This window comes from Hylobates moloch, unplaced genomic scaffold (genome assembly GCF_009828535.3).
Source record: "Hylobates moloch isolate HMO894 unplaced genomic scaffold, HMol_V3 SCAFFOLD_5, whole genome shotgun sequence".
NCBI classification, from domain to species: domain Eukaryota; kingdom Metazoa; phylum Chordata; class Mammalia; order Primates; family Hylobatidae; genus Hylobates; species Hylobates moloch.
The window spans coordinates 90980335-91005349 of record NW_026652280.1 but is presented as its reverse complement, the minus strand read 5'-3'; the positions used below and the strand labels follow the sequence as shown (position 1 = coordinate 91005349).

General features: G+C 52.6%; 2 protein-coding genes across 6 annotated transcripts in view; one reads left to right on the top strand and one right to left on the bottom strand.

The window, feature by feature from the left end:
* Positions 1-25015, top strand: part of KCNQ1 (potassium voltage-gated channel subfamily Q member 1) — a 396978-nt gene that overhangs the window by 234038 nt on the left and 137925 nt on the right. The window lies entirely within an intron of this gene.
* On the bottom strand, positions 1310-12670 carry LOC116469142 (collagen alpha-1(IV) chain-like). Its single transcript, XM_058439074.1, has 2 exons — positions 11736-12670; positions 1310-2608 (listed from the first exon to the last, which is right to left on the bottom strand). The coding sequence occupies exon 1, from the start codon at positions 12557-12559 to the stop codon at positions 11753-11755; it is 807 nt and encodes a 268-aa protein (XP_058295057.1). The 5' UTR covers positions 12560-12670; the 3' UTR covers positions 1310-2608; positions 11736-11752.

The following is a 25015-nucleotide window of genomic DNA, read 5'->3' as shown; positions in this document are numbered from 1 at the left end:
AGTGTTGGAATGGGTCTGGGCCCAGATTTCAAGCCAGTAACCAGCAAATCATGGGGAGACTGAGAAGAGGAGCCCCCTAGCAGGCCTAACCACACCCCTAAGCCACCCAGCCTGGCCCCCCTCCTCTACCCCAAATGGCTCCAGGCCAAACTCTGGTTCCTGAGGAGCCTCAAAGGCTGGACTTGGGGTGTCCCGCGGAAATCCTGGTGGGATGGAAAATCCCCAGCAGTTGTGAGGCTGCACTTCTCCCACCCGCTGTGGGTCAGCCAGGCCGCTGCTTCCTGCTTCCCTTTGATGTCTACTTGTGCAAGGGAGGGGTCAGCACCCCTCTAGGCTTGGGCAGGCACACACTCCACTCAGCTGCAGCCATGGAGTTGGTGCTTCTAGGGCCTGGGTATGCTGGAGTCAGGCAGGGGACCTGGTGGGGGTGGGGAGACAGGTGAGGTAGAAAGACCCCACGCAGCTCCCCAGGCCTCTGCAGAGAGCTCCCAAGCAAGGGGGCAGGAGGGGCTGCCCTGAGCCCACCAAACGTTGTAGCCACTCATACAGGGCTGTTTGATCTGAGAGGGAGGCGCCATGACCTCTGTTTAGACAAGGAAAATTAAGACTCCGGAAAATCTAAGCACGTCACACACGCAGCTTCCATGGGGGTCTTCCTCTCGTGTCGGGGGAACTTCCCCGTAGTGGTTTCAATAACTGCCATCTTTTGCTGATCCTCCGTGTAGGCACTGGGCCCCAGTCCCTGCCTGTGCCATCACTATTTCACAGGAGAACACCATGCTGAGGCTCTGCCTCTGGTTGCCCTGCTCTGGGTGATGAGGTAGAGGTCACACAGCCAGGCCAGTGGCCCTGGTGTCAAGGTTCCACACCACAGCCGCATAGCAGCCAGTGCTCACTCACTGAGGCCAGGCACTCATCTTGTGCTGCGCCTGGGTGAGCTCTGGACCTGCCTCCTAACCCTAGAGCTGCCTGCTTTGTTCATTTCCACACACCACGTGCCTAGGCCCAGCTGGGGCTGGCATACAAATTGAGTGGCCTGGCTCTGAGCTGCTGCTGGGTACTGCAGCAGTTTCCACCTATACCACACCTATATACTTGCCCTCCCCCACACGCAGCCCACCTGGCCCACCCAGCCCACCCCACAAAGAGAGATGGCACTTCAGGTGGAGAGGGCTGGGCCAGAGGTCATGCAGCAAGGTCAGGTTGGAAGCTAAGGTGGGGCTAGGGCCACCCCATACAGGCCTCTCTCACAGGCTGTCCCCCACTGGGCCTATGGCTCTGAGAGTAGGGGTCTGATCTGGAGAGCAGGGGAGACTGCAGGTCCCTGGGTTGGAATCCTGGAGTCCTGGGTTGCAGGGTTTTGAGGGGCAGTTACCTCCTCCTCCCTGGTGGCACATCCGGCCTGGAAGTTGGGTAGTCTGGCCCAAGGCCTGCCCTGGTGTGAAAGCCTGAGACCCTAAGGAGAGCTACAGGTGGCTCAAGGGCCTGCCCCTCCTCCTTTTCTGTGCAAACAGCTCAGACTTTGAGGCAGTGGTTTAGGCCAAGCTTTGAAGTCAGCCCTTGGAGGACGTTCCTATCAGCCTTTGCACAGATATCTCCCACTCCAACCCTAAGACTCAATGCCACCTCAGGACTGCCCCTATCTGAAGAGCTTGAGGCCTTCAGGTCAGCCTTGGGAAGAGGTGCCTGAGTGGGGTGGAAGAAGCCCACTCTTGGGAAATGGGGAGCATAGGGGAGGAGGAAGACACTGCCTTGGAATGACACTCCCAGAGACCTCTGCTCTGCCTACCTGCATTCTGCTGAAAGTTTTGGGTCACCTTGTTTTATGGTCCCTGTCCCAGCATGAAGCTTGCACAGGAAGAACAGAATGAATGATGTGGAAATCTGTTAGCAGTGGTGTCTTCTAGATTCTCAAGCATCCAGGTATTTTAGGAACAAAACAAGCCAGCAGGTGCAGAGGTCACATAGCCTCCTGAGAGGGCCAGGGCAGAGTGAGTAGCTGTAGGGGCAGCTGCCCTTTGCACCTGGGCCAAGAGTGCCAGAGACTTGGTCTCATTTGTTTACAGGAGGCTGATGGGTTCCTGAGCAGCCTAGGAGGGGAAGGGAAGCACTGCGTTCTCAACGTGGTGCTTGGCCCTCCCAGGTGCCTGGTTGTGGCCTGCCACTGAGCACCCACCCCTGCCTGTCCAGCCCCTTCCCTGGGGAAGGTTCCCAACTGCTCCAAATTCTGGTACTCCCAGGCTGCCTCACCCAACGATGACAGTGACTAGCCTCAGAGCCTGGCTGCTTGGAAGACCTTTGCCCAAGCAGAGAACTGGTGAGGAAGGTGAGCCTTCCAAGGGCCAGCCCTGCCTCTCCTCCCCTCTTCTAGCCTGCTTCTGTCTGGGCTGAAGGCACAGCAGGGACAATCACTCTTCCGGGGTTAGAACTGGGGGAGCAGGGACAAAAGCTGGCAGCCCTCCCCAGCATGACAGGATGTGGCAGGCTGGTCTCTCCAGAGACTGGGCTAAACTCTGTTGTGTCAAGTGTCCGGTGACCTCAAGCAAGTCATTCCATGTGGCTGAGCTGCTCTTTGCTGCATCTGCACATATGTGTAGTGTCTTCCTCCCTGTAGGATTGTCACAAGGATTAAATGATGTCAAGTCTGAGGCTGCCCTGCAGCTGCTGTTTCAACTACTTGGCATGGAACATGTGCCAGGCCAAAAGAACTCTCTCTCTCCCTGCGAAAAGCTGGGGTCCTAGGAGCTAGAGTTGGGTAAGATAAGAGCAGAGGCTGGGTCCTGGGAACAGCAACTGGGCCCAGTCGGGGGGGTCTCAGCACCTATCACAAAGAAAGTGCCACTGGGCTTAGGGAAGGACAAGAAGTAACATGTCAAAGATGGGACAGAACCCACCTCCTGGCAGGGAGTGGGGCGCATGTATGTACATGTTTATACATGTGTCAGAATGCGTATTTGTCAGTGTATGTGTGTCAGCGCACATAGGTGTAGGGGCTGTCTCTCAGAATTCCTGAGGGTTTTCCATTTGATCCCAGTGGTTGAAGATGGAGTATGATCCCAAATCCCTTAGGTGGATGTGGCCTGGCAGGGGGTCAGCAGGAGGGAGCTCCCTGTCTCCTTGACTTCCAGCTTCCAGGCTTTGGCATTCCCACTGTTAGGAGCAGGTATCTTTAGGGACACAGGAGTGTAAGCCACTGTTTCCATCTGGGTTTTGTCATGTGTAGGTCCCAGCTGCTTTAAGCCAACCTTAAAGTTTCATTTGGGAGTCACGGGTATGTGTCAACAAAAGCCCACCAGACCATCAATGAAGTGGGCAAAAGCTCTGGGTGAAGTCTTGGCTCAGGTATCAGGATATGCTGGGTGAGGGAAATAATGGAGGCACCTTTGTTCTAGATGCCTGCAGATTCCTGACAACAGTAGGGGTGGAGGCTGTGCAGACCTGGTGCAGAGTCTGTGCTGGCCTCTGGCCTCTCACAGCCTTGGGAGGGGTGCTCAGAGCTCAGCTGTGTTTAAAAATTAGCAAGTGGAGGAGTTAGAGGATCTGCAGTTAACCCCTTGAGTCTCGGAAGGCCGTTTGAGCCACTAATCAGGAAGGAGAGATGACAACAAAAAGGTGATCTGTCGCCTCTGAGCTGCAATCCACTGCCCTTACAGTGACCACCCATCCTGACATCTTTGGCTCAGGCCTCTGGGTCTGGGCATAGAAGCCCAGGAACTGCTGTCTGTGGGGAGTCCACTGAAGCTCCCTGCCCCCACTGAGTCTCTGATGTTGACAGCCTCTTTGTTTTTTCATCTCAGCCTATTCAAGGCCATTTTTCAGCTTGCTTGGCTGTGCATTAAAGTTGGGGGGATTTCTCTATCCTTCTGAGGTTATGAAATACCTCAGCAAGGACGAGGCCTCCCTGAGGGAGTCAACCCAGCTTGTTCCCTGCACATACTGTGGGGAGGTCCTCTTTACCGCCACAGTTCCAAGGGTGAAACAGACAACCAGGTGGGGAAGGGGTCTCTCCCCATCTGTCCAGGGAAAGGCAGCCCACAGGGAGCCACACAGGCAGGGGACATTCCACTAGGGCCATTTGCAGGCCAGTGGCCATCCATTGCCAGCAATCAGAGAATCACAAGCACTGGATCTAATGTGACCTCTGCCAGGACCATGACCCCTAGGTCCTCTTTTCCATCCCTCCAGTTCTCCTGGCTTTCTTGCCATCTCTCTGGCTCTATCCTCAGTCTCTTTGGCGGGTTTTCCCTTCTGGCGTGGCCACTAAATGCCAGTGCCTTTCTCTATGCAAACCATTTACCTAAGCTGTTCCCTCAGCACCAAGGGCTTCCAGACCACCTGTGAGGCCTTGACCCCCCAAATGTCTCTCCAACCCAGCCAGACCCACATTCCAGTCACCTGCCCCCACCTCCTCTCCACAGCATCCATCATTTTATAGCCCACTCTACTGAAGGCCCCTGTCTGTCAGCCATCCTTTCAGTGGCACAAGCCAGAAGTTCTGGGGTCATTTCCGATACACCCGCTTCCTCACCACCTGCATCAAGCCCATCACCAAGCCAGGCTTACTTCACCCATCCATAGTTCTAGAGGTTCCCTGCTTCCCTCCATCCCTATTGCCACTGCCCTAATAGGCTACCATTTCTCTGTACTGCAGGCACCTCCTAATTGGCATTCTCACATCCCCTGCCCCATTCCAATCAATTATCTACTCAGTGGACAGAAATCCTTTCAAAGTTTAGAGACCTGTGGGTCTTGCTTAATCCTGCAGCTGCCTTTCTGGTAGTTCAGATGCTTGGCTTCTTTCCATCCCAGGTGCTCACGGGCTCCCTACCACCAGAGGGCCCTTGGCCTGCCCTTGCCACTTTCCCCAAGGGAGTTTCTCAGACCCCAGGCTAGTTCCAGTGGGTTCCTGCTATACACCTTCTGTGCTCCCAGGCCTCAGCACTCCACTCAGGGTGCAAACGGTCCCTCAACATTAGTTAGTCTTTCTCCCCTTTGTCCACAAACCCTCAGAGGGTAGGCAGGTCCCTGCTCCTATCAAATCCCTCCCTCTGGGCCAGGGTCTAGTACCTGGTGAGAGTGTTTGACAAATATTTCTTGAATGACTGCATCCCTAAAATGAGGCAATGATCATTCCCCTGCCTGTTAGACATAATTCACTGCCTGGGAAGGCACTGTGCTGTGTAGATGCAGCAAGTTGGCTAAAATCAACTGTAGCATGGCCTATGTCTCAAGCAGGTTGTGGTGCCCATACGCTCAATAATGAGGCCCACTGAACTCTCCTGGTTTCCAGAAGCCTCATAAGCAAGCACAGTCAGTGAAGGAACAGGAAGTCCTTTCTGGAGTAGGGGGAGAGAAAGGCTTCCAGTTAGCCATACAGGGGAATGGCTCCTTACTCTCTAAGAGTCATTTGCTCCAAGACTACTTTCTGTCACATCACCAGATAGCCCTCAGTCTATACTCTATGATCCGCTCATGAATATCTGATCTGGTCTGGCTCTGCGTTCCAGTCAGGCCCTTTTCTGAGAGGACCACAAGTCATAGCCCAGGGCTACCTGTACAGCTACCAGTCTTAACATCTCAGATGCACACCCTCCACAACTGCTCTTAGCACCCGCAGGCCTGGGCCCTCTCTCCCTGTCCTGAAGCCAGCCAGACCCTGGGTGGGGGCCGAGTATGGCCAAGCAGCAGTGTGTGGAGCTGGGCCTGGGCCTAAGCTGGGAATAAGCTTGTTTTGCCAGGCGCTGGCCCCCCATCGAGTCCCCATTCTCTAATGCTAATTGCTACAATTAGCAGGAGAAAGGCCTTTTAGATCCATTTCTTCTCCTGGCTGAGGCCCGGGCTGCTAGGGAGGTTGAGCCCAAGGCTTTTCGGACGAGCAGGGATTCTTCCATAAATGAGGCCACATTTAAATTGCAAACAAGAGCCTCGCCTAGCCCTAGGAAAGGCTCTGGGAGAAAGGCTTCTAGTTCTGCAGACAGAGCAGCCAGAGACTGGGTACGCTCCAGCCTCATGGGCCTTCCTGGCTGGTGTGACTGGAACCCTGGGTTATCCAGGCTCCTGCCAGTAACCTGGACATGCTGGGGCTGACCAGTTCAGAGGAGCATGGCACAGGCTGATAAAGGTACCGGAAGGAGAGGCAGTATTAGAGGCCACCCCTTGCCCTCCCATCCAGGCCTGCTCTGAGGGAAACCCTTCTCGTCCTCCTCCTGGAGTGTACTGCAAACCTGGATCTGGTATCCGCCGAGAACCACTCATTCATCAGTCTGCACTAACTGGAGAAGGTGAGCAGGCCCAGCCTGGCCTCTCTAGGCCACCTCCAACTTGGTCAAGCCACAGGTGCCCATGCCATAGATGGCTGAAGGACCGCAGCTGAAACATAGTTCCAACTAAACCTCTGGGTGGCAGCCCATAGGTTGTGGGACTGGAAGTGCTTGCCAAACTGAAATTATACTGCTGACCAGGGAAGAGGGTACTCTGATTGGCCAGGCCTGGGCCGGGGTCTTTCTCACAAAGGTGGTGATGCTATAGGTGTTAGATATGGCAGGATGCAAGCCAGGGCCTGCTGCCTTTAAAGAGCCAGAGCAGAGACACCATCCCAGTCCCAAGAGCTGGTCTAAGGAAGTAGTTGTCATCTGCGGTGCCCCCCCAGGGGATATATGGCAATGTCTGGAGACATTTTTGGCTATCACAACTGTGGGAGAATTACTAATCTCTACTAGATAGAGACCAGGCAGGGTGCTAAACATCTTACAATATAAATGACAGCCCCTCACAACAAAGATACATCCTGTCCCAAGCATTACCAGTGTGGTTGGCTAAGAAACCCTGGTTGCAAGGGGTCAGATTTTGACATGCTATTTGCTTTCTCACTGAGTTGTGAAAATGGATGCACACTTTCCTGGCCTGGCCTCTTCCTTCATTCAGTAAATGAATGAAACCATTCAACAGAAATCTGTGACACACCCACCATGTGCGGACCCTATATAGAAGACAGATATGCTCTCTTGGGGCCTCCCTTCCGGTGGAAGAGATAGGCAGCCAACAAATAAGTAGATGCCTAAGGAAGTAGAAAAGCGTAGCCTGTGCTTTGCAGAGACTTGAAATATAGTCCTCAGCTAGTGAGTGACTGAAGGAGATGACAGATATAGCAGGTCAGAGCAAAATTTCCTGTGAGATTTAAATAATAAGAAGGAATTGTCAAGAGAAGATCACCAGAAAAGACAAGCCAGGCAGAGGTGGTGAAGGCCTTGGGGCAGGAGGGATACTTGGCAGATTTAACAAAGAAGAAGGCTGGCAGAGCCAAAGCTCAGTGAGGGAGGACAGTGGTCAGAGAGGTAAGCAGGGCAGATCTTGTAAAAACCTGATGGAATTTGAATTTTATTTCCTAGAAATAGAAGCCACTAGAGGGTATCTGGCAGGAGAGTCATGGAGGCACATTCATTCGTTCGTTCTTGGCTTTTGGGAATCTGCACAGAGTTGATCACAGCCCTCAGCCTATGAAACACTGTCACCCTGTAAGGGTCTGCATAAAGTCGCTGCTCTCTTCCTCTCCATGCTTTTCCACTTCATCTCTATCCTCGGTCTCCTCCCTACACAAACAGCTGCTCCAGGGTAATTTATTTATGTCATTGTGTGTGTGTGCATTCACGAGCACTCCCTAGTACTGCGTGTCTGGGTGGTGTGTAATTTTAATTTAAATACACAGTCATGTACTGAGGCCCTCGTTCTGTTTGGCATTTGTGTCACTCAGCACTGTGTTTCCACACGTCTCTATCTTGTGAAGTGTACATCTAGTCCCCTGCTCCTAACCACAGTGACCGGCTCCAACTGCCCACCCCTATGGGCCACGCTGCCCTGAGCGTGCACACACACAGCCTCTCGTTGTTCTGGGTGAGAACTGCTCCAGCATGTTTACTTAAGAGGGAAACTGCTGGGCCACAGGTATAAAATATTTTATTTGAGGAAGAAGTGTTGGCCGGCTCTTCAGAACGTCTGTGCCTGTCTCCGTCCCCACCTGCAGCACACAGGGAGGCTTGTTCCCTGCCTTCTGCCAACACTTGGCCTTATCCTACTTGCTAATGCTTCTCCTATGAAGGATAGCTGTTGCTTTCATTTACATTTCTCTGATAACTGATTAGCTTGGGCAAATTTTCATCTGTTTGTTAACCCTCCTGCAAACTGGCAATCTTCCTACCTTTTTCTTAATGATTTGTGGTGCTTTCTGGTATATTTTAGCTGTTGTTCCCTCCTCGGCTTTAATTGTTTCAAATATCTTGTAACTAGTCATGGCAAAGTTACATTCATGAGTGTAAAAGTGAAAAAGGCAAATCGTTTCCTTAGTGTTATTATGAAAACAGTCCTGACCCTTGCCATGATGGATTTATTTAACAGAAATCCTTAATCCATAATCATTAATGCATTCAAGTTCATACATTTTAATCTTGAGGTCTGTGCTTTCTGGATCCTGTTTAAGAACCCCACGGCCACCCTGGCCCTGGAGATTATTCATTTTTTCTCCTATTAAACAAATGGCAACTACCTTTTGCTTTCAAATCTTTAGTCCATTTGGAGCCTACTTTTCCTAGGGGCTCAGTTAGGAATCCATATTCCTATTCCTCCATTTTAGTCTGGCTTTCCAACGTCATCTTCTGAACAGTCCCCATTGATATGTGGTGCCACCTTCATCACATGTCCCCTTCCTCTAGACTTGGAGTTACCTCTGAGCTCTCTTCTGGGTCTCTGTCACCACACCGCCCTGATTGCTGAAGCTTGGCGTGTGCCCTGGTATCTGCCAGCAGAAGTCCTCTGCTCTCCTTTTTAAAAGTTCAGTTGGCATTTACAAATATTTGTCTTCCACATACATTTTAGAATATGTTTGTTAAATTACTCAAGCCCTCCAACTGGAAGTTTGAGTGGAGTCCTACTGAACTTACAGATTTGGAAAATCCTGACGTCATTCTAGTGCCAAGTTGCCCCATTCAAGAAAATAAAATGTCTCTGCATATGGAAAGATCTCCCTCTATATCCTCCAATAGAGTTTTAAAATTTTTTCCATAAAAGTCATCGTCTTTGTTAATTCCGAGACTGGTATAAACTTTGCTGCTATTCTGATTGCTGTCCTAATCTCTATTATGCTTTTTTTTAGTCAGTTGCTATTGGCATAAAGAAATGTGGTTTGTTTTTGTTTTTTGTTTTGAGTACACTGATCTTATATCCAAAACCTCTCTAAAATCTGAAATCTCTCTTTAGTTGTAAGTTTCTTAATTTTTTTTCCATGTGGCCCAGTAATTTTCAAAGTGTAGTCTGGGGATTCCAGAGAGCCCCCCAGACCCTTTCAGGAAAGGTCAAAAACATTTTCATAATAATACTCAGACATTATTTGCCTTTTCTTTCATTCTCACAAAGATAAAGAGTTTTCCAGAGGCAGCACACCATGACCCCACTGGAATATGTGCTTGTATAGTTCTGCTTTAAACATTTCTTAGTTTTAACTTCTAAGATGGTAACTATCAATAGATAGAATCTCTATCAAGAAAAGCCCTTTAGGGGTTTCAATAACTTTTAAGAATACAACAAGTCGTAACACCAAAATGTTTGAGACCATCAATCCTATGAGTTACACTAAGTTTTATCACTTCCTACCCGATCCTCACATCTCCATTTCTTTTTCTTGTATTAGGGTATGGCCAGGATGACATCCTTGGCCTACTCCTTATCTTAAAGAGAATGATACACTTTTAATTTCTCTATCAACTTTACTGAAAAGTTAAGTTTTGGTTTATAACTTGTATCAAGTTGAAGAAGTTCCTCTCTAGTCCTGGCTTGCTAAATGGTGTCCTCCACTACCCCAAAATCACACAGAGGCGTTAAACTTTATCACATCATTTTTTCTGCCTCTATTGAGAGAACCATATGGTTTTTCTCCTGTAGCCTCTTAATGTGAATTACATGGATAAAGTTTCTGATATTGGATCATCTTTGCATTCCTAAGAGAAACCCCATTTGTTTAAGAATTGTTGTTTAATATATATTATTGGATTCAGTTAGCTAGCATTGTACACGGAACTTCTGCATCTACATTCATAAGGGAAATTCTTTATAGTTTTCTTGTGCTCTCTATCTGAATTTGGACATGCTCTGATTCGCAATTTAAAAAAATCCCTCTAGCCGGAGCATAAATCCTGAAACAGACCCACTTTTCTCCTCAGCATGTTAGGAAACACATTAAAATACAACCATAATCAAGCAACTCAATCCTTAAATTTTTCTCCTAGTGAGTATCTGGAAAACAGGTGCAGAAATGGATCATTTGAGACACCATAGAAATCTGGTTAATCCTGCCTGCCTGCTTTCCTTCAAGTACTGACTGAGTAAGGCTGTGTATCAGGCTCTTGGCTGGGTACAGAGCAGGCAGCAGAAAACAAAACAGAGCTCCTCCCTGGGAGCTTCTGGTCTAGCGAGAGGGGCACCACAGTAAAGAAAGAACTGGTAAATGCACATCAAATGTGGATATTATCAGGAAAGTTTTTATACTTTGTGATAATCTAAGACAGAACTATCCTACCTGGATGAATTATTCTCTTTCATACCCAGAACAGTTCTGTGCCCCGGGGAGAACCACGCCGAGGAGCCCCCGGGGAGAACCGCGCCGAAAAGCCCCGGGTGCCCCCGGGAGAACGGCGCCGAGGAGCCCCCAGGGCAACCGCGCTGAAAAGTCCCGGGTCCCCCGGGGAGAACCGCGCCGAGGAGCCCCCAATCTTATAGAAAAGGCTATTTGACCTGCTCAAGGACCGCAGTGGGGCACTGGGATCTGAACATAGTGGTGGCCCTTCAAGCCTACTACCCAGACTGAGACCGCCATCCAATCAACTCTCATCTCCAATATGACCAAGACTTCTACCACTACCTCTCACCTGGCAGGTGATCACGACCCCCAACTCAGACTGCAACCTTTACTTCACCCCCTAATTCCTGACTCAGAATCCCCACCTAGATGCAGAACTTCGACTTCAATTCCTGACCCCCATACCCCACTCACACCTCTAACCCCAATCCCAATCTCTTAACGCAGAGCCCCCCATTCAGAACCTCTACCCAAAGACAGACTCCAGACCCTGACTCCAGTCGCCAACTCGGACCTCCCTTGGATCCCAACTCAGAGCCATGATGCAGACTCCAGACCGGGATTCAGGTCCCCAACTCAGACTCCCGATCCTCTGTCCCTAATGAGGCCCAACCTAAAACCACCATGCGGACTCCAGACCTGGACTGACTGGGACCCCAACTACTCAGATCCCAACTCAGGCAAACTCCCAGCCAGGATGTGGACCCTAGACCCGAATTCTGATCCCAACTAGGATACCTAACTCAGAACCACAACGGAGATTCCCAACTCCGATCCTAATTCGGGCCCTGACTCAGAACCACTAAGTGGATTTCCGACTCCGGTCCCAATTCGGGCTTTGACTCAAAATCACAACGTGGATTCCCAACTTCCATACCAATAGCGCGGACTCAGAACCAAGATGCGGATTCCAGACTCCAATCCCAATTCAGCCCACTCTGAACCACCACGAGAACTACAGACCCGGAATCCCATCCTTGGGACGCGGCCAGGAACTCGGACCTCGACCCTGGCCACGCTGTCCATAAGGTGCAGATGGGAGCGCACTGCCCAGGCCAGGCTGCACTGCTGACGCCTGGGATCTGGGACGGCCACGGGGCACACAGCTCACCTCAGCAACGCCAGTGATCACCCGTCCTGCGCCGTCCGCCCAGTTCCGTGATGACCGTGTTCAAACCCTCCCAGAGAGATGGGGAGGGCTGCGCTGACGAGTCTGGGAGAACCGCGCTGAGGATCCCCCGGGAGAGCACCGTGCTGAGGAGCCGACGGGGAGAACCCCGCTGAGGAGCCCCAGAGACAGAGTCGCGCTGAGGAGCTCCTGGGGAAAACCGAGCTGAGGAACCCTAGGGAGAACCGCGCGGAGGAGAACCGTGCTGAGGAGCCCCCGGGGAGAACCGCGCCAAAAAGCCCCGGGTGCCCCGGGGAGAACCGCGCCGAGGAGCCCCCGGGGAGAACCGCGCCGAAAAGCCCCGGGTGCCCCGGGGAGAACCGCGCCGAGGAGCCCCTGGGGAGAACCGTGCCGAAAAGCCCCGGGTGCCCGAGGGAGAACCGCGCCGAGGAGCCCCCAGGGAGAACCGCGCTGAGGAGCCCCCGGGGAGAACGGCGCTGAGGAGCTGAGGACACCCCGGGGAGAACCGCGCCGAGGAGCCCCCAGGAGAGCACCGCGCTGAGGAGCCCCTGGAAGAGCGCCGCGCTGAGGAGACCCCGGAGAACCGCGCTGAGGAGCCTCCAGGAGAGCGCCGCGCCGAGGAGCCCCAGGGAGAACCACGCCGAGGAGCCCCGAGGAGAACGGCACCGAGGGACCCCGGGGAGAACCACGCCGAGGGGCACGCCGGGGAGAACCACGATGACGGACGCACCGGGGAGGACCGCGCTGAGGGGCGCACCCGGAGAATCGCGCTGAGGAGCCCCGGGGAGAGCCACGCTGAGGGGCATGCAGGGGAGGACCACGCTGAGGGGAACCCCGGCAGAATCGCGCTGAGGGGCGCCCTGGCAGGATCTTGCTGAGGAGCTCCCTGGAAGTCCGTGCTGAGGCGACGCGGTGACCGTTCTGCCTGGAGACTGCTGCAGCACTCCGACTGCCCCCGCTGCAGCTGACGTGGCGACCGCCCCCCACCTGCTGATTGGGCGGCAGCGGGGGAAGGCCTGCGGCGGGCCTCTGCACGGATTGGCTGGGCGCGGAAAGTGATGTGTTGTGTCCTGTCATTGGCCGAAAGGGTCTGGTTTCGATGCCACCCGGGCTCAGATTGGCCCAGCGGGTCTAGTGCCGCGTGAGGCACTGGTTGGGTGTGAGGTGGCGCGAGCCGCCGCCCTCCCTGCCCCCACCCGTCGTCCCTGAACACCACCGGGGGCTGGGGCCGGGGCCGGGGCCAGCGCCAGCCTCAGCGTTGGCATCGCCGGGGTGAGCCAGAGACATGGGCCAGTTCTTTGCGTGATGTGTTCACCACCTCGGGGCGACCGCGTGAGGACAGCGGCCGCACTCCGACACTGCTATGGGCCCTCAGTGTGGAGGCCTGTGGGCGTCCAGGCCACGCCCGAGACCAGCCCCTCCACCGGCACTGCTGCAGCGACCCTCGAACCGGGGCAAGGTCTCCACCGCCGTGGCACCGGGTGCGGGAGGCGTTTTCCCCCCCTCACAGCCGGTCCATGCAGGGGATCGGGATGTTCTGAAGCCCCCACTGCTGTGCCTGGAGCACCCGTGTCTGCCGCTCACCCCGAGAACTTGGGACCTCAGGGGGTGAGTGGCAGGGGTGGCCGGGACATGCCGGGCCACCCACTTTGCAAAGGGCAGCGCCCGGCCGGGCCCGCCCTGCCCACCTCCCATCCCCCACCCGGGCCTGACACTTGACCGCGTCTGCCGGCCCCTCCCCTTGTCTGTTCCCTCTGCGCCGCTGGCGCGCGCCTTCTGAATGCCAAGCATTGCCATAAACCCTGGGGACAAAAGCCTGGGTCACAAAAGCCCCTTCTGGAAGCTCACACCCTGAGGCTTCCCTGGCAAGGCTGGGGGCAGTTTGGCCCTTCCATGTGGACTGCAAAAACAGTGTTGGAATGCAGGACTCTGGGTATGTTCTCGAAAGTTGTTACAACCCCAACACAGGGTTGACCTCAAACACAGGAGGAAGGGGGAGGCTGGAGCCAGCCAAGCGAGCCAGCCGTCCCCCCACCAAGGCACGCAAGGAGGCCATTCATCTTCACTGCCTCTGCCGAAAATATATGTCTACGGGAGAGCCAGGAATCTCTCTCCAAGGGTGACTGGGTTGGGGGTTTTGTTTTTCTTCAGCCCAGAAGAGAAAGAGAAAATGGTGTCATTTTTTCAGGCAGCAAGAGATTCCTTTCTGGCCTTCAGCAACGACGCCCAGATGAGTCCACTCCCTGCCTCCTGCTCAGCCCACAGGCAGTCTGGGCACAAGTGACACGTCCCCTGGGCGCCTGTCCCTTCGCACTGGCCCAGGGAGTTCATGTGTCTGATTACAGGGTGCAACCCACCCTCACCACCTAGCTGGGAGGTTTTTGTCATCTGCCTGTCCCAGAGGCAGCTGTGCAACCAGTACCATCACTCAGAGCCAGTGCTCAGGTGCACCCCAGACTCAAGGTTTCATGCTGTAATGTCACTGTCTTGAAATTCTTGATAGTTATTATCTTTGAACTTGTGTTTTAGAAGTGAAGTCTGAGGGGAAAATGGAGCTTGGAACTTCAGCTCCCAAGTGGCTTTCCCACCTTCCTGCCTCCTCAGGACAGATTATCAGCTGCCTGTCTGCCTGCTTCCTCTGTGCCCAGCCTCTCTCTTGACATCCAAAGGATCACAACTCCCACTTGGTGACCACTATTATTCTCTGCCCCTGACCAAAAAGAGCAGGGAAGGGCTGGATTCTTGACCCTGGCCTGGACTGTGCAGTGCAGAGATACTGACAAGTCTCATTTCCCCACCTGTAGGATGGAGGTGATGCTGACAGCCTCTTGGAGTCGTTGAGGTAGGAAATGAGAGAGATTATGTCAGAAAACAGGGTCAGGAATGTTGAGTTGAGCATGGCCTCAGGCCCCTGTCCTGCTCCTTCTTGCTGCTTGGGGTGCAGCTCAATTCCAGCCTCACCGTGGCCCCCAGGCCTCCTCTGGCCTTCCTCAGCCTTCGTCAGGAGGCCAGAATCCTCCCCGGTCACCCTCCCTGCATGTCCATTTCTACCTCCCCAGGAGGTCAGGGGAGCAGGAGCCCAGGTCTTCAGAGTCATTTCACAGATTTCACCAGAATAAAAGTCCTACTCATGTGGGGTTTACATTCTGGTGGGAAAGACAGATTTTCGAAATGTGGCCATTTTTCTTTGGGCCTTTGTTAGCTGCACCAGATGGAGGTACCCTGGTGGACTCCTTCAGTCCTCACTCTTGGACACAGAGCTGTCTCCCAACCTTTGTTGTTTTATCCAAGGATGTTGAACACAGGCTGAAAAGCTCCCTAAATCAATTTCACTTAAAATGGTGTCCACCCTTCCTACTAAAGAATGACAAAAGAGTGTTGGTTAGGATTTTATCTTGAAAACTGATTTGTAAAATCATGAAAATTGAGCTTATTTGATCTTACACTTCACAGAACTGTGGGTTCTAATTGTGGGCCTGGATGGGGACACATCTTACAAGTAGTTGATTCGTTCATACAGATTTTCATGTTCTGGGCTTGCCTCCGCCCTCTACCTAACCCTGGAACCTCAGACCCCAAGCTCCTGGGCACTTGGATTTTTCCCTGACAAATTCCCCCACTGTGATATTCCATGGGCACCTCACCTTGAATGCTTGCGTGAGGTCTCCTTGAGTTTACTCTTAGCAGTGGGGTTGCCAGGCCAAGGAGCCTGTCACTATTGTTTGTAACCATCTCACCAGACGTGGTCAGGAAGGACAGTTCTGAGTCCTGTGTCCTCTGCTCCTCACCCCCTAACCACACACGGGGCGCCGTCAATCAGCCAGCGCCGCCTGCCAGCCCAGCGCACCTGTTGTGTGCCCCCACTCCCGCCTCCTCTAGTCCTTTGGGGGAAGAGTGGAGAGGAAAACAGGCTGAGACTGAGAGGGGTTTGTTGTCTCGTCGGGCGACAAGAGACACGTGGGAATTGGCTAGAGAAGCATGTGAGGCTGGGCGGTCTCCAGGCCAGCCCCAGAGGCAGATGGGGGCTGCCAGGCAGGCTGGGAGGTGAGCCCAGGGCTGGCCTTGGGCACCATGGCAGAATTCTGGGAGGGGGCTGCAGTCACGGCCAGCTCCCTTTCTGAATTGTTCTGTGGGTTGTGGAAGGCTTTGAGATTTGGCGCCTGCACCTTGTCACCTTCTTGGGACTCAAGGCTGCAGGGGTGGGTGTGAGACAGAGAGCCTGGGCACCTGGTGGCCACTCCCTGAGCTCCCTGTGTGACAGAGGGCAGGTCCCATTCTCCTTTTGCGTCTGGTTTGCCTCATCTGTACATGGTAGGGGCTGAGCTAGCGTTCCTTGCACTCTCTCCAGCTTTACTCTTTGGGGTTCAAAAGGTTCCCTTGCAAGCCTGTGCACCCGAGAGCACGCACGCACAGACGCACTCACAGCTGAAGAGAATTAGGCTCAAAACGTCCACTCGGCTTTTCTCTTGATTCCAAGGTATTTAGAGTGGGGGTGGGGGATTAGGGGAGGAAGTTGCTGAGCTAATTCTTTTGCATTTGCCAGCACAGAAGTGCAGATGGGGCCCAGAGCCCCGGCGGTGTCCCAGGGGAAACACCAGTCCTCTTCTGCAGTGCAAGGCAGGAGAAAGAACTGCTGTGGGAGCCCCTCACCCAAGCAGCAGGATGTGTGGCAGGCCCTGGCCAAGGGGTTCTGTGGGCCTCAATTCTTTCCCTACCCTGCCCCCACCCTCGGAGTCTAAGGGTGGAACCATCTTCAGACCCAGCCAGGTTCCCAAGTTGCTGCTTCCCTTGGAAGCTGAGAGGCCCAGGGCCACGTGGCTGCCTCCTCAGTCCCTCTGAAGAAAGGCCCCACCCCACGCTGCTCTCAGGAGTGGACAGGAACATGGGGGAGTGGGGGTGGTTAGGACCTCAGGGTTATCCCTGAGTGGCTGATGCATTGCCTGCTCTTAAGGTCAGCCCTTGCAGTTGGCACTCTGTGGCCCCTTCTCGGTCCCCTTCAGTGAGGCTTTTTGCATGCATTGGTGCACAACCCACCACTGCAGCTGTCCTGGGTAAGGGCTCTGTGATCCTGCAACCCCCACCTTCTTCCTTCACTGGTCATAGGCTTCTGCTGACCCTGCAGCCCATGTCTTTGTTCCAGAATCTTCCTCCTCCTGTGGCCTGTGTGTCACCTGCACCTGCATTCCATTGGGGCTTCCCTTCCAACTTGATGGCTTCAGGTACATGGGCCTGTTGACAACTCTGTTCCCACTGAGCCCATGAGACGGGTGTTCCTTTGAGACATGTTTACTTGACTTCCTGCCCCAGGTCTCTGCTGTACCCACACGTGGCATGCACTCATGTCCCCACCCAAATCACATCCCCACCAGGATGGGCAGGCTCTGGGTCGTTTTGGGCCTTGTAGGCTGTCGTCAGAGGTGAGGCACAGTGGGGAGTCTCTAGGAGGATTTGGGCAAGGCAGTGCCAAGGATCAGATCTCCCTTCTAGAAAGGTCACTCTGGCTGCTGAACGGAGAGAGAACTGAAGAGAGGCAGCAGGGTGAGGGGGAAGGCTATGGGGGACTTGCCGTCACCCAGTGAGAGAGATGGGAGGCTTGGAGAAAGCGAGCATCTGTGGAGGTGCGAGAAGTGCCAGGCTGGGCTCCCTCAGGCGGCAACTTTGTCTAGACTTCTGGCTGAGGACTGGGAGGAGCTTAAGGTAGCCCTCAGCATCCAACAGGGGTAGCAGCCTAGTGCATGTATGACCATGAGCGAGCCCAAGGGAAGGATGGGTTTGGAGGGTTTCTGAAGATCTGGCTTGGATATAGTGGGGTCAGCCCCCATCCCTCTACCCAGCTGCAGTGACAACTCTGTGGCTCTGGGGCACTGTCACCCTGTGGCATGGCCTGTTTGTGGTGTCCATCACTGTCTTAGCTACCCAGGGCCCAGGGAGAGGCACGCGGCTCAGCCTGACAGAGTGTGACAGATGCAGGTCCTGCTCCCTCAGGGAAGCCCCCGTTCCAGGACAATCTCAGCCCCCCTGCAAGAGCAGCCTCAGCATTTGCTGCTCGGGGAATGCCCTCAGACAACTGTGCTGTGTTAGGGTCACTCCCAGCCTGTCCCTCACGGGCAGATTTGCGTTCCTGCGTTTGGGGTCAGTGATAACGTGAGGCCAGACGGGTGGGGGGTCTGGAGTTCAGGCGGTCTCCATGAGTGGCAGCACGGGGTGTGGGCCAGTTCCCATTGGGAGGGCAGCTGTGCTGTGTGTGTATATGTTTGGGCATTGCTCAGCCAAGCCTTGATTAGCCGAACCCAACTCTCCCAGAGCCCCCACTTCGACGCGGGTTAACTCAGCAGCTGTCTCCTGAGCACCTGCTTGGGGCCTGGTTGGGTGCCAGGCACGGGGGGTGGGAAAATGAAGTGAACTGGGCCTGCCAGACCCATTGCCTGCAGGGCCTTTTCTACCACCACCTTCCAGAGGCAGCTTCGTCCCACAAAGCATCCCAAGCTCGGGGTGTGTGCCCCCCTTCCTGTGCAGGCCTGCCACTTCCACAGCTGCCCTCCAGCCAAGAACAATCCCCTCAGCCTGCCAGGGTAAAGTGGGCCCAGGCCTTTGAGGACATTGCCACAGCCAGGGCCAACCTGGGAAGTTGTTTCTGATTATCTCTTGAGTCCTGGGAGAGGTGTTAACAAAAAGCCCCATCCCCGTCGCTCTGGTGGTTATAGTTTGTTTTATGCATTAAAGGGCCCTGGATCGGTATTTGTAGTGAGAACAGATATTTGCAGAGAGCCCAGAGAGCCTATTCCATTCCCAGCTCTGTACTTGTAGAGGATGAGCCTGCTGAAATGAAACCCACCAGGCCTCTGGTGAGCAGTGGGTGCAGAGTCATTGGCAGTAAAGGTACTTAGAGAACCTGATGAGAATATTCTAATCAAGCTAGGCAGGCTCAGAAGATGGATGTAATTTGGAGGAAAAAGACAAGAATGGGAAAGAAAGGGAAACCTACCTGGGGTACCATGTGGCTGTGGTGGTTTTAGTATGTGTCTACAAGGCCTTTGACAATCCATTCTTCAGGAAGTGGCACTTAATTCCCCTCTAATTAAGTTTGGGCTGGACTGTGATTTGCTTCTATCAAATAAAATATGGAAGAAGTGACAGAGCATGACTTCCAAGACTAGGCCTTGCAGCCTCCTTGCCCTCTCACTAGAATCACTGATTCTGGGGGAAGCCAGCCACCATGGTGTGAGGACACTAGCAGCCCTCTGGAGAGGTCCTGTGGTGAGGAATTGAGGCCTCCTATAAATGGCCTCCTGTATGAGCTTGGGAGTGGATCCTCCAGCCCCAGTCAAGCCTCCGATGAGATAGCAGCCCTGGTCCACACCTTGACTGCAGCCTTACAGGAGACCCTGAGCCAGAACCACCCAGCCAAGCCACCTCCAGATCCCTGGCCCACAGAAACCATGTGGGATGATAAATGTGGGCTGCTTTAGGGATGAAGCTGTAGAGTGACTTGTCACACAGCAAAGGCCAGCTGACACAGCCACCCACTCTCACCAGGCTTAGTCTGACCCTTGTCAGGGGCAGCAAAGTGGGCTCGGCCTACCTGTTAGCTTTTACTAACAGGTAGTGGCTGGGGGATCCCAGGAGAAAGAATACTGTGCCCAGGTAGCATGCCCGCCCCAGGCATACATATCATGTCTTTGCTCTTGCAGAGTTTGAACTCTGCCCTCCAGACCAGTGGCTCTTAACCTAGGCTCCTCGTGAGAACCACTCCCCGGTGCAGGTCCTACTCCCAGAAAAGAGAGCAATTTTGACTCCTGCAGTCTCTAAGGCAGCAGAGAGCTGTGGCATTTTGGGTGGAGTGGGTGGAGAGGGTGCGTGTTGGGTGGGAGAAACTGACAGCTGGAATGTGATTTAGGAAATGTAACGGGTGACCAAATCCATTTCCTTGGGACATGGATAAGGCTAAGGGCAACACCCACAAGGACCAGGAGGGGGCTTCTCAACAGCCAGTTCTGTCCCAAATTTGTTTTCTATGCCCAGGAATGTCAAAGGGCCCTCTTGGGGTCAGCCACAGAGAAGGGGGAGCAGGCGTGATGGGGTGGTGGTGGGATGCTGCAGGTGGATGAGAAGTAGCACCAAAGCTCACTCCTGTTTTTCTCTGATCCCTGGGTCTTGGGGACAGGCCTGTGCCAGAAGCAGGGATTGCTTCTGCTCTAACGTCCACTGAAATAAAAAGCAGACTTTGCAGTGTTGAGAAATTCCTTTAGCCCTCAGGAGGCAAGTTACAGAACAGGACAGAACTGCCCTAGTCAGGCCCTGCCTGGGCACAGAGCTGCCACTACTCTCCCAAGACCCCTCCCTTTTGGGGACTGTGCCCCCACACCCCCAGGCAGCCCCTGCCTCCAACCTTACTCCTAGCTGGTGTTCTGGGCCGTCAGTTCATAGGTTCAGCTCTGAGAGTCTGGCAGGCTCTCAGAGCAGCCTGGACCCAGGAGAGCGATAAATGGATGTGCACTGGCCCACTCCAAGCAGGGAGGCTTTGTTTATCTCACAATTAGTCCTGTAGCACTTAGTGTGTCAGGCATGGTTCTGAGGGCTTCATCCACACTACCACCCACTGTAAAGATGGGAAAACTGAGGCATAGCAAGGTCAAGGGATTGGGCAGGCCTTAGGATGTAGAAGCTACTAGAGCTGGGCTGCACCTGGGTATCCTGGAGCCAGGGTCTATCCCTCCCTCTCTGCCACACGGCCTTGGTGTGAGGGACACAGCCCCTGTTTGCAGAGGCAGCTGATGGGGGGCAGGGCAGGTGTGCCTTTGCCCACATTTGGCTTCTTGAGCCCCGAACCTGCATGTGCCACCCCCCAGAGTTCCTGTGTGTGGCCGGGTGAACGTGCACAGGTCGAGGAGGTAGTGTGGGCAGCCAACCTCCCAAAGCACCAGGCCCCTCAGGGCTGTTCCCCTGTTTCCCAAGATTTCCCAAACAGATGGCCAAGATTGGGGGCCCCCAGGAGACCATGCTCATGAATTGTTCCACTTGAACACAACATTGTTTTTTACGGAATTGGGCTGGGGAGTCCTCTGTGACTTTCCTCAGTAGGGAGAGAGCTCCTGAACCTACCGTGCACCCTTCCGCCACAGCCGCTTTGGAGACTTGACTTTGACACTCTTCTCAACAGGATCCCTTTCCTCACTGGTGTCTGCGGCCCAGGCCGCTGGCATGGCTGAGCAGAACTTGGCAAAGCAGTGAATTGGGAGCTCACTTAGGCACGTGGTCCTGAGGCTCCTTGCTGGCGTTTCTGTTTTGCTCCCTGCTCCTTTCTTTTCTTTGTAACTTCTCTTCAGGGCACCCACAGCCCCCGAGGAGGGTGGGGCTGAGGAGGCTGGAGGTGGAGCCCAGGCTTATCCCCCTGGTGGGCCAGGCAGGCAGCAAAGGGACCAACCCCAAGAGGGTCGGTGCGGAGAACCCTGGGGTGCACAGGGTGGGCAGTGACCAGAAGACTCACCCCGGGGCCTCTAATTTTGACCCTTGATCTGGATCTAAGCACCTCTGAGCGAAAGGTGAGGATTTCAGGCAGCCTCAGCTCCTAGGAGGCAGAAGATACAGTTTATATGGGGGTGGGGGGAGGGAGCGGTCCATTTCCGTCTCCCTGTTCTCTCCCCAGGCCAATGGCCAGGGCTAAAGCCCTCCTTGGGACATGTCAATAGCAGCAAACATTTTAGAGATGTGACATGTTCGAAGCCTGGCAACAGGGGCAGCTCCAGCTGTGCGAGAACATGGCTGGATTTACGTCTGCGGCAAAGCACCCGGTCACCTTTCTCTGCTTGGAGTGCAATCTTTTTTTGGAAGCCCTGCTGGAAAATCTGAATCTTGTGAGCCATCAGCTGTTTATAATCAGAGAAGCATATGTTTAAAAGAGCTGAGGGGCCTTATAAACTCCGTGTGCAAATTACCTTTGGGGCTGCCTGCTCCACCGCCCCTCCCTGAGGCTGCCATCACTGGCGAGCGGCTGAGTGTGCTGCACAGAATTCGCTGTAACCCCGTTGTGGCACGGGGTCTGTTTAGCTTTAGTCACGTCAGCTTGGCCCTGGAGCGTGGGAGCCTCCATCTCTCCTGCACGGCTTCCAGGCCCCCCCCAACCCCCCAGCCCCAGCTGCAGAGGACTTCTGGCTCCCTGTTCCTGGGCTTTCACCATGAGAAATATCAAACCTGGGAACCGTGCAGCAAGAAGGGGGCAGAGGCTCAGACACCAGGACCTGTGGGGGCTTCCTGGAATTGGGAGCCACTCTCGGTGTCTGCTCTGGTGCTACGGTCCTGCAGAGCTGTTTTTTTATTTTGTATTTTTTGGTGTTCATTTTTGTTTTTGTAACAGCTTTATTAAGATAAAATTCACATACCGTACAATTCACCCATTTAAAGTGTACGATTCAACGGTTTTCAGTATGTTCAGAGTTGCGCAACCATCACACTATCTAGTTCCAGAACATTTTCAGTGCCCCTAAAAGCAACCCTACATTCTTTAGCTGTCACTCCCCACTTCCCTTCTCTCATTCCCCAGCCCCAGTCAGCTACGGCTCTGCTTTCTATCTCCACGGGTTTGCCTGTTCTGAACATTTCACATAGCTGGAATCACACACTAAGCAGACTTTTGTGGCTGACTTCTTTCACTTAGCCTGAGGTTTTCAAGGTTCATTCATGCTGTAGCATGTATCAGTGTTTCATTCCTTTTTAGGGCCAAATAATATGCCATTTTATGGATACTATCACATTTTATTTATCCATTGATTCATTGAACACTTGGGCCATTTTTACTTTTTAGCTATTAATGAATAATACTGCCAGGAACATTTGGGTGCAAGTTTTTATTGTGGACATAGATTTTCATTTTTCTTGAGTATTCACAGAGGAGTAGAAATGCTGGGTCACATGGTGATTCCATATTTAACCTTTTGAGGATCTGCCAGACTTTTCCAATGTGGCAGCACCATTTTGCATTCCCACCAGTAGTGTATGTGAGTTCCTATCTCTCCACATTCTCACCAACACTTGCTACTGTCTGCCATTTTCATTTTAGCCATCTTAGTGGGTGTGAAGTGATATCTCCTAGTGGTTTTGATTTGCGTTTCCCTGATGACTAATGATGTTGAGCATCTTTTTAGCCATTTGTATCTCTTCTTTGAAGAAGTATGCATTCAAATTCTTTGCCCAAATTTTAATTGGGTTGTGTTTTTATTATTTAGTAGAGTTCTTTATATTCTAGATATAAGTTTTTTATATTCTAGATTCAAGTTCCTTATCAGATATATTTTCTTCCTTTTTGTGGGTTGTCTTTTCACTTTCTTTATCATGTCCTTTGACTCACAAAGGTTTTAAATTTTGATGAAGTTCAATTTATCTATTTCTTTCTTTGGATGCTTATGTTTTTAGTGTCATAACTAAATAACAACATATAATCCAAGGTCAAAAAGATTTACCCCTATATTTTCTTCCAAGAATTTTATAGTTTTGGCTCTTACATTTAGATCTTTCATCCACTTTAAGTTAGTTTCACGTATGGTATGAGGTAGGGGTCTAACTTTATTCTTTGTCATGTGGATAGCCAGTTATCCCAACACCATTTGTTGAAAAGACTCTTCTTTCCCCAGTGAAGGATCTTGATACCCTTGTCAAAAATTAATTGACAGTAAATATGAAGGTTTATTTCTGGATTCTCAATTTTATTCTATTGATTTGTTTGTCTATCCTTTTGCCAGTACTATAGTGTCTTGATTATTATAGCTTCGTAGTGAGTTTTAAAATCAGAAAGTGAGTTTTCCAACTTTGTTTTTCTTTTTCAAGATTGTTTTGGCTATTCTGGGTCCCTTGAATTTCCATAGGAATTTTATGATCAGCTTGTCAATTTCTGCAAAGAAACCATCTGGGATACCAATAGGGATTGCATTGAATCTGTAGGTCAACTTGGGGAGTATTGCCATCTTAACAATGTGTTAAGTCTTCCAATCCAAGAGCATGTATTTCATTGTATTTGGATTTTTAAAAATTCAAGATTTTTAAATCTTGGTTCAAGAATATCTCATAGTTTTAAATCTTGGTTTTTTAAATCTTGGATTTTTAAATCTTGGTTCAAGAATATCTCATAGTTTTCAGTATAGTTTTTGCACTACTTTGTAAATCCTACAGGGTTTTGTGTGACAGTGACTGGCAGCCACCCTTCCTCCCCATGTACTGGGTTCTGCCCATCCTCCAGCCCATCTCCCTTGGAGTCTCCCCCTGACTCCAGGGCTCTTGGCCCCTTTCAGGCCCCTGGCTTCTGGTAATGCTTCTTTGTGGTCTCCTGTCTTGTGCACAAATTGTTGCCCAAGTCTGCACATCCTGCATCCTGCCTGGAGTGCTCTCTCTCCTCCCTTTTCTGTGAGCCGTCACAAAACACCTCCTGTAGGCTTACTGAGCCACCATCCTATCCAAGTGCTCTGTGGCAGCTTGTGGAATCTTCTCAACCTTGGGTGTCGCCTGCCCAGAACGGGGCTCTCAGAGGCCAGGGTGACTCCACTATCCCACCAACCTCTGTACCCCACGGCTATGCACAAGGCACAGGGTCCCAGAGAGGGTCTGTGGGTACAATGGAGCTATTTCCCAGTCAGACCCCACAATCGATAAACTGTGCTTAAACTAAGTGAGGTATCTTAAGGCTTTACCACCAGGGAAATAGAACTTTGGCAGCTTACAAAGGAATTTTATTTTTCAAATTTCCTTTCAACTCGAGGGTCTCAAATCCACTCAGCAGACTTAGGAGGGAGGGTCCTGGCACTGCTTCTGAGGAGGGTGCCTTTGAGGGGAGGCAGAGTTGGCTCACTGCAAAGGCTCGCCCTGAGGCATGGCAGGTGGCAGGTGGCTGGGGCTGCTCACCTGCTTACCTGTGTCCATCCCCTTGGGCAGCACACAGCCAAGTCCTTTTGGACCAAATTGGATCACTGCCAAGTGGTATGCCCAGCCTTGCTGAATCTCTACTCATCTGTAAAAAGGAGAAATCATTTCTGTGTTCCCTGCCTCCCAGAGCGCCAGGGAGAGGCCAGGATCCGAGGAGGTAACGGCTTTCTAGCCCTTTAGAAACCTGAGTGGGGTTTTGTGCTTGTGTCTCATTTAAGCCATGAACACTTGCTGACTCTCTATTCATCCATACACCCTGCATTTATTGAGTGCTTTCTGGGTGCCCGGCCCTCTACTAGCTGTGGGAGTTACGGTGTGGGATGGACTGACACTGGTGACCCCTGCCTGGGGGA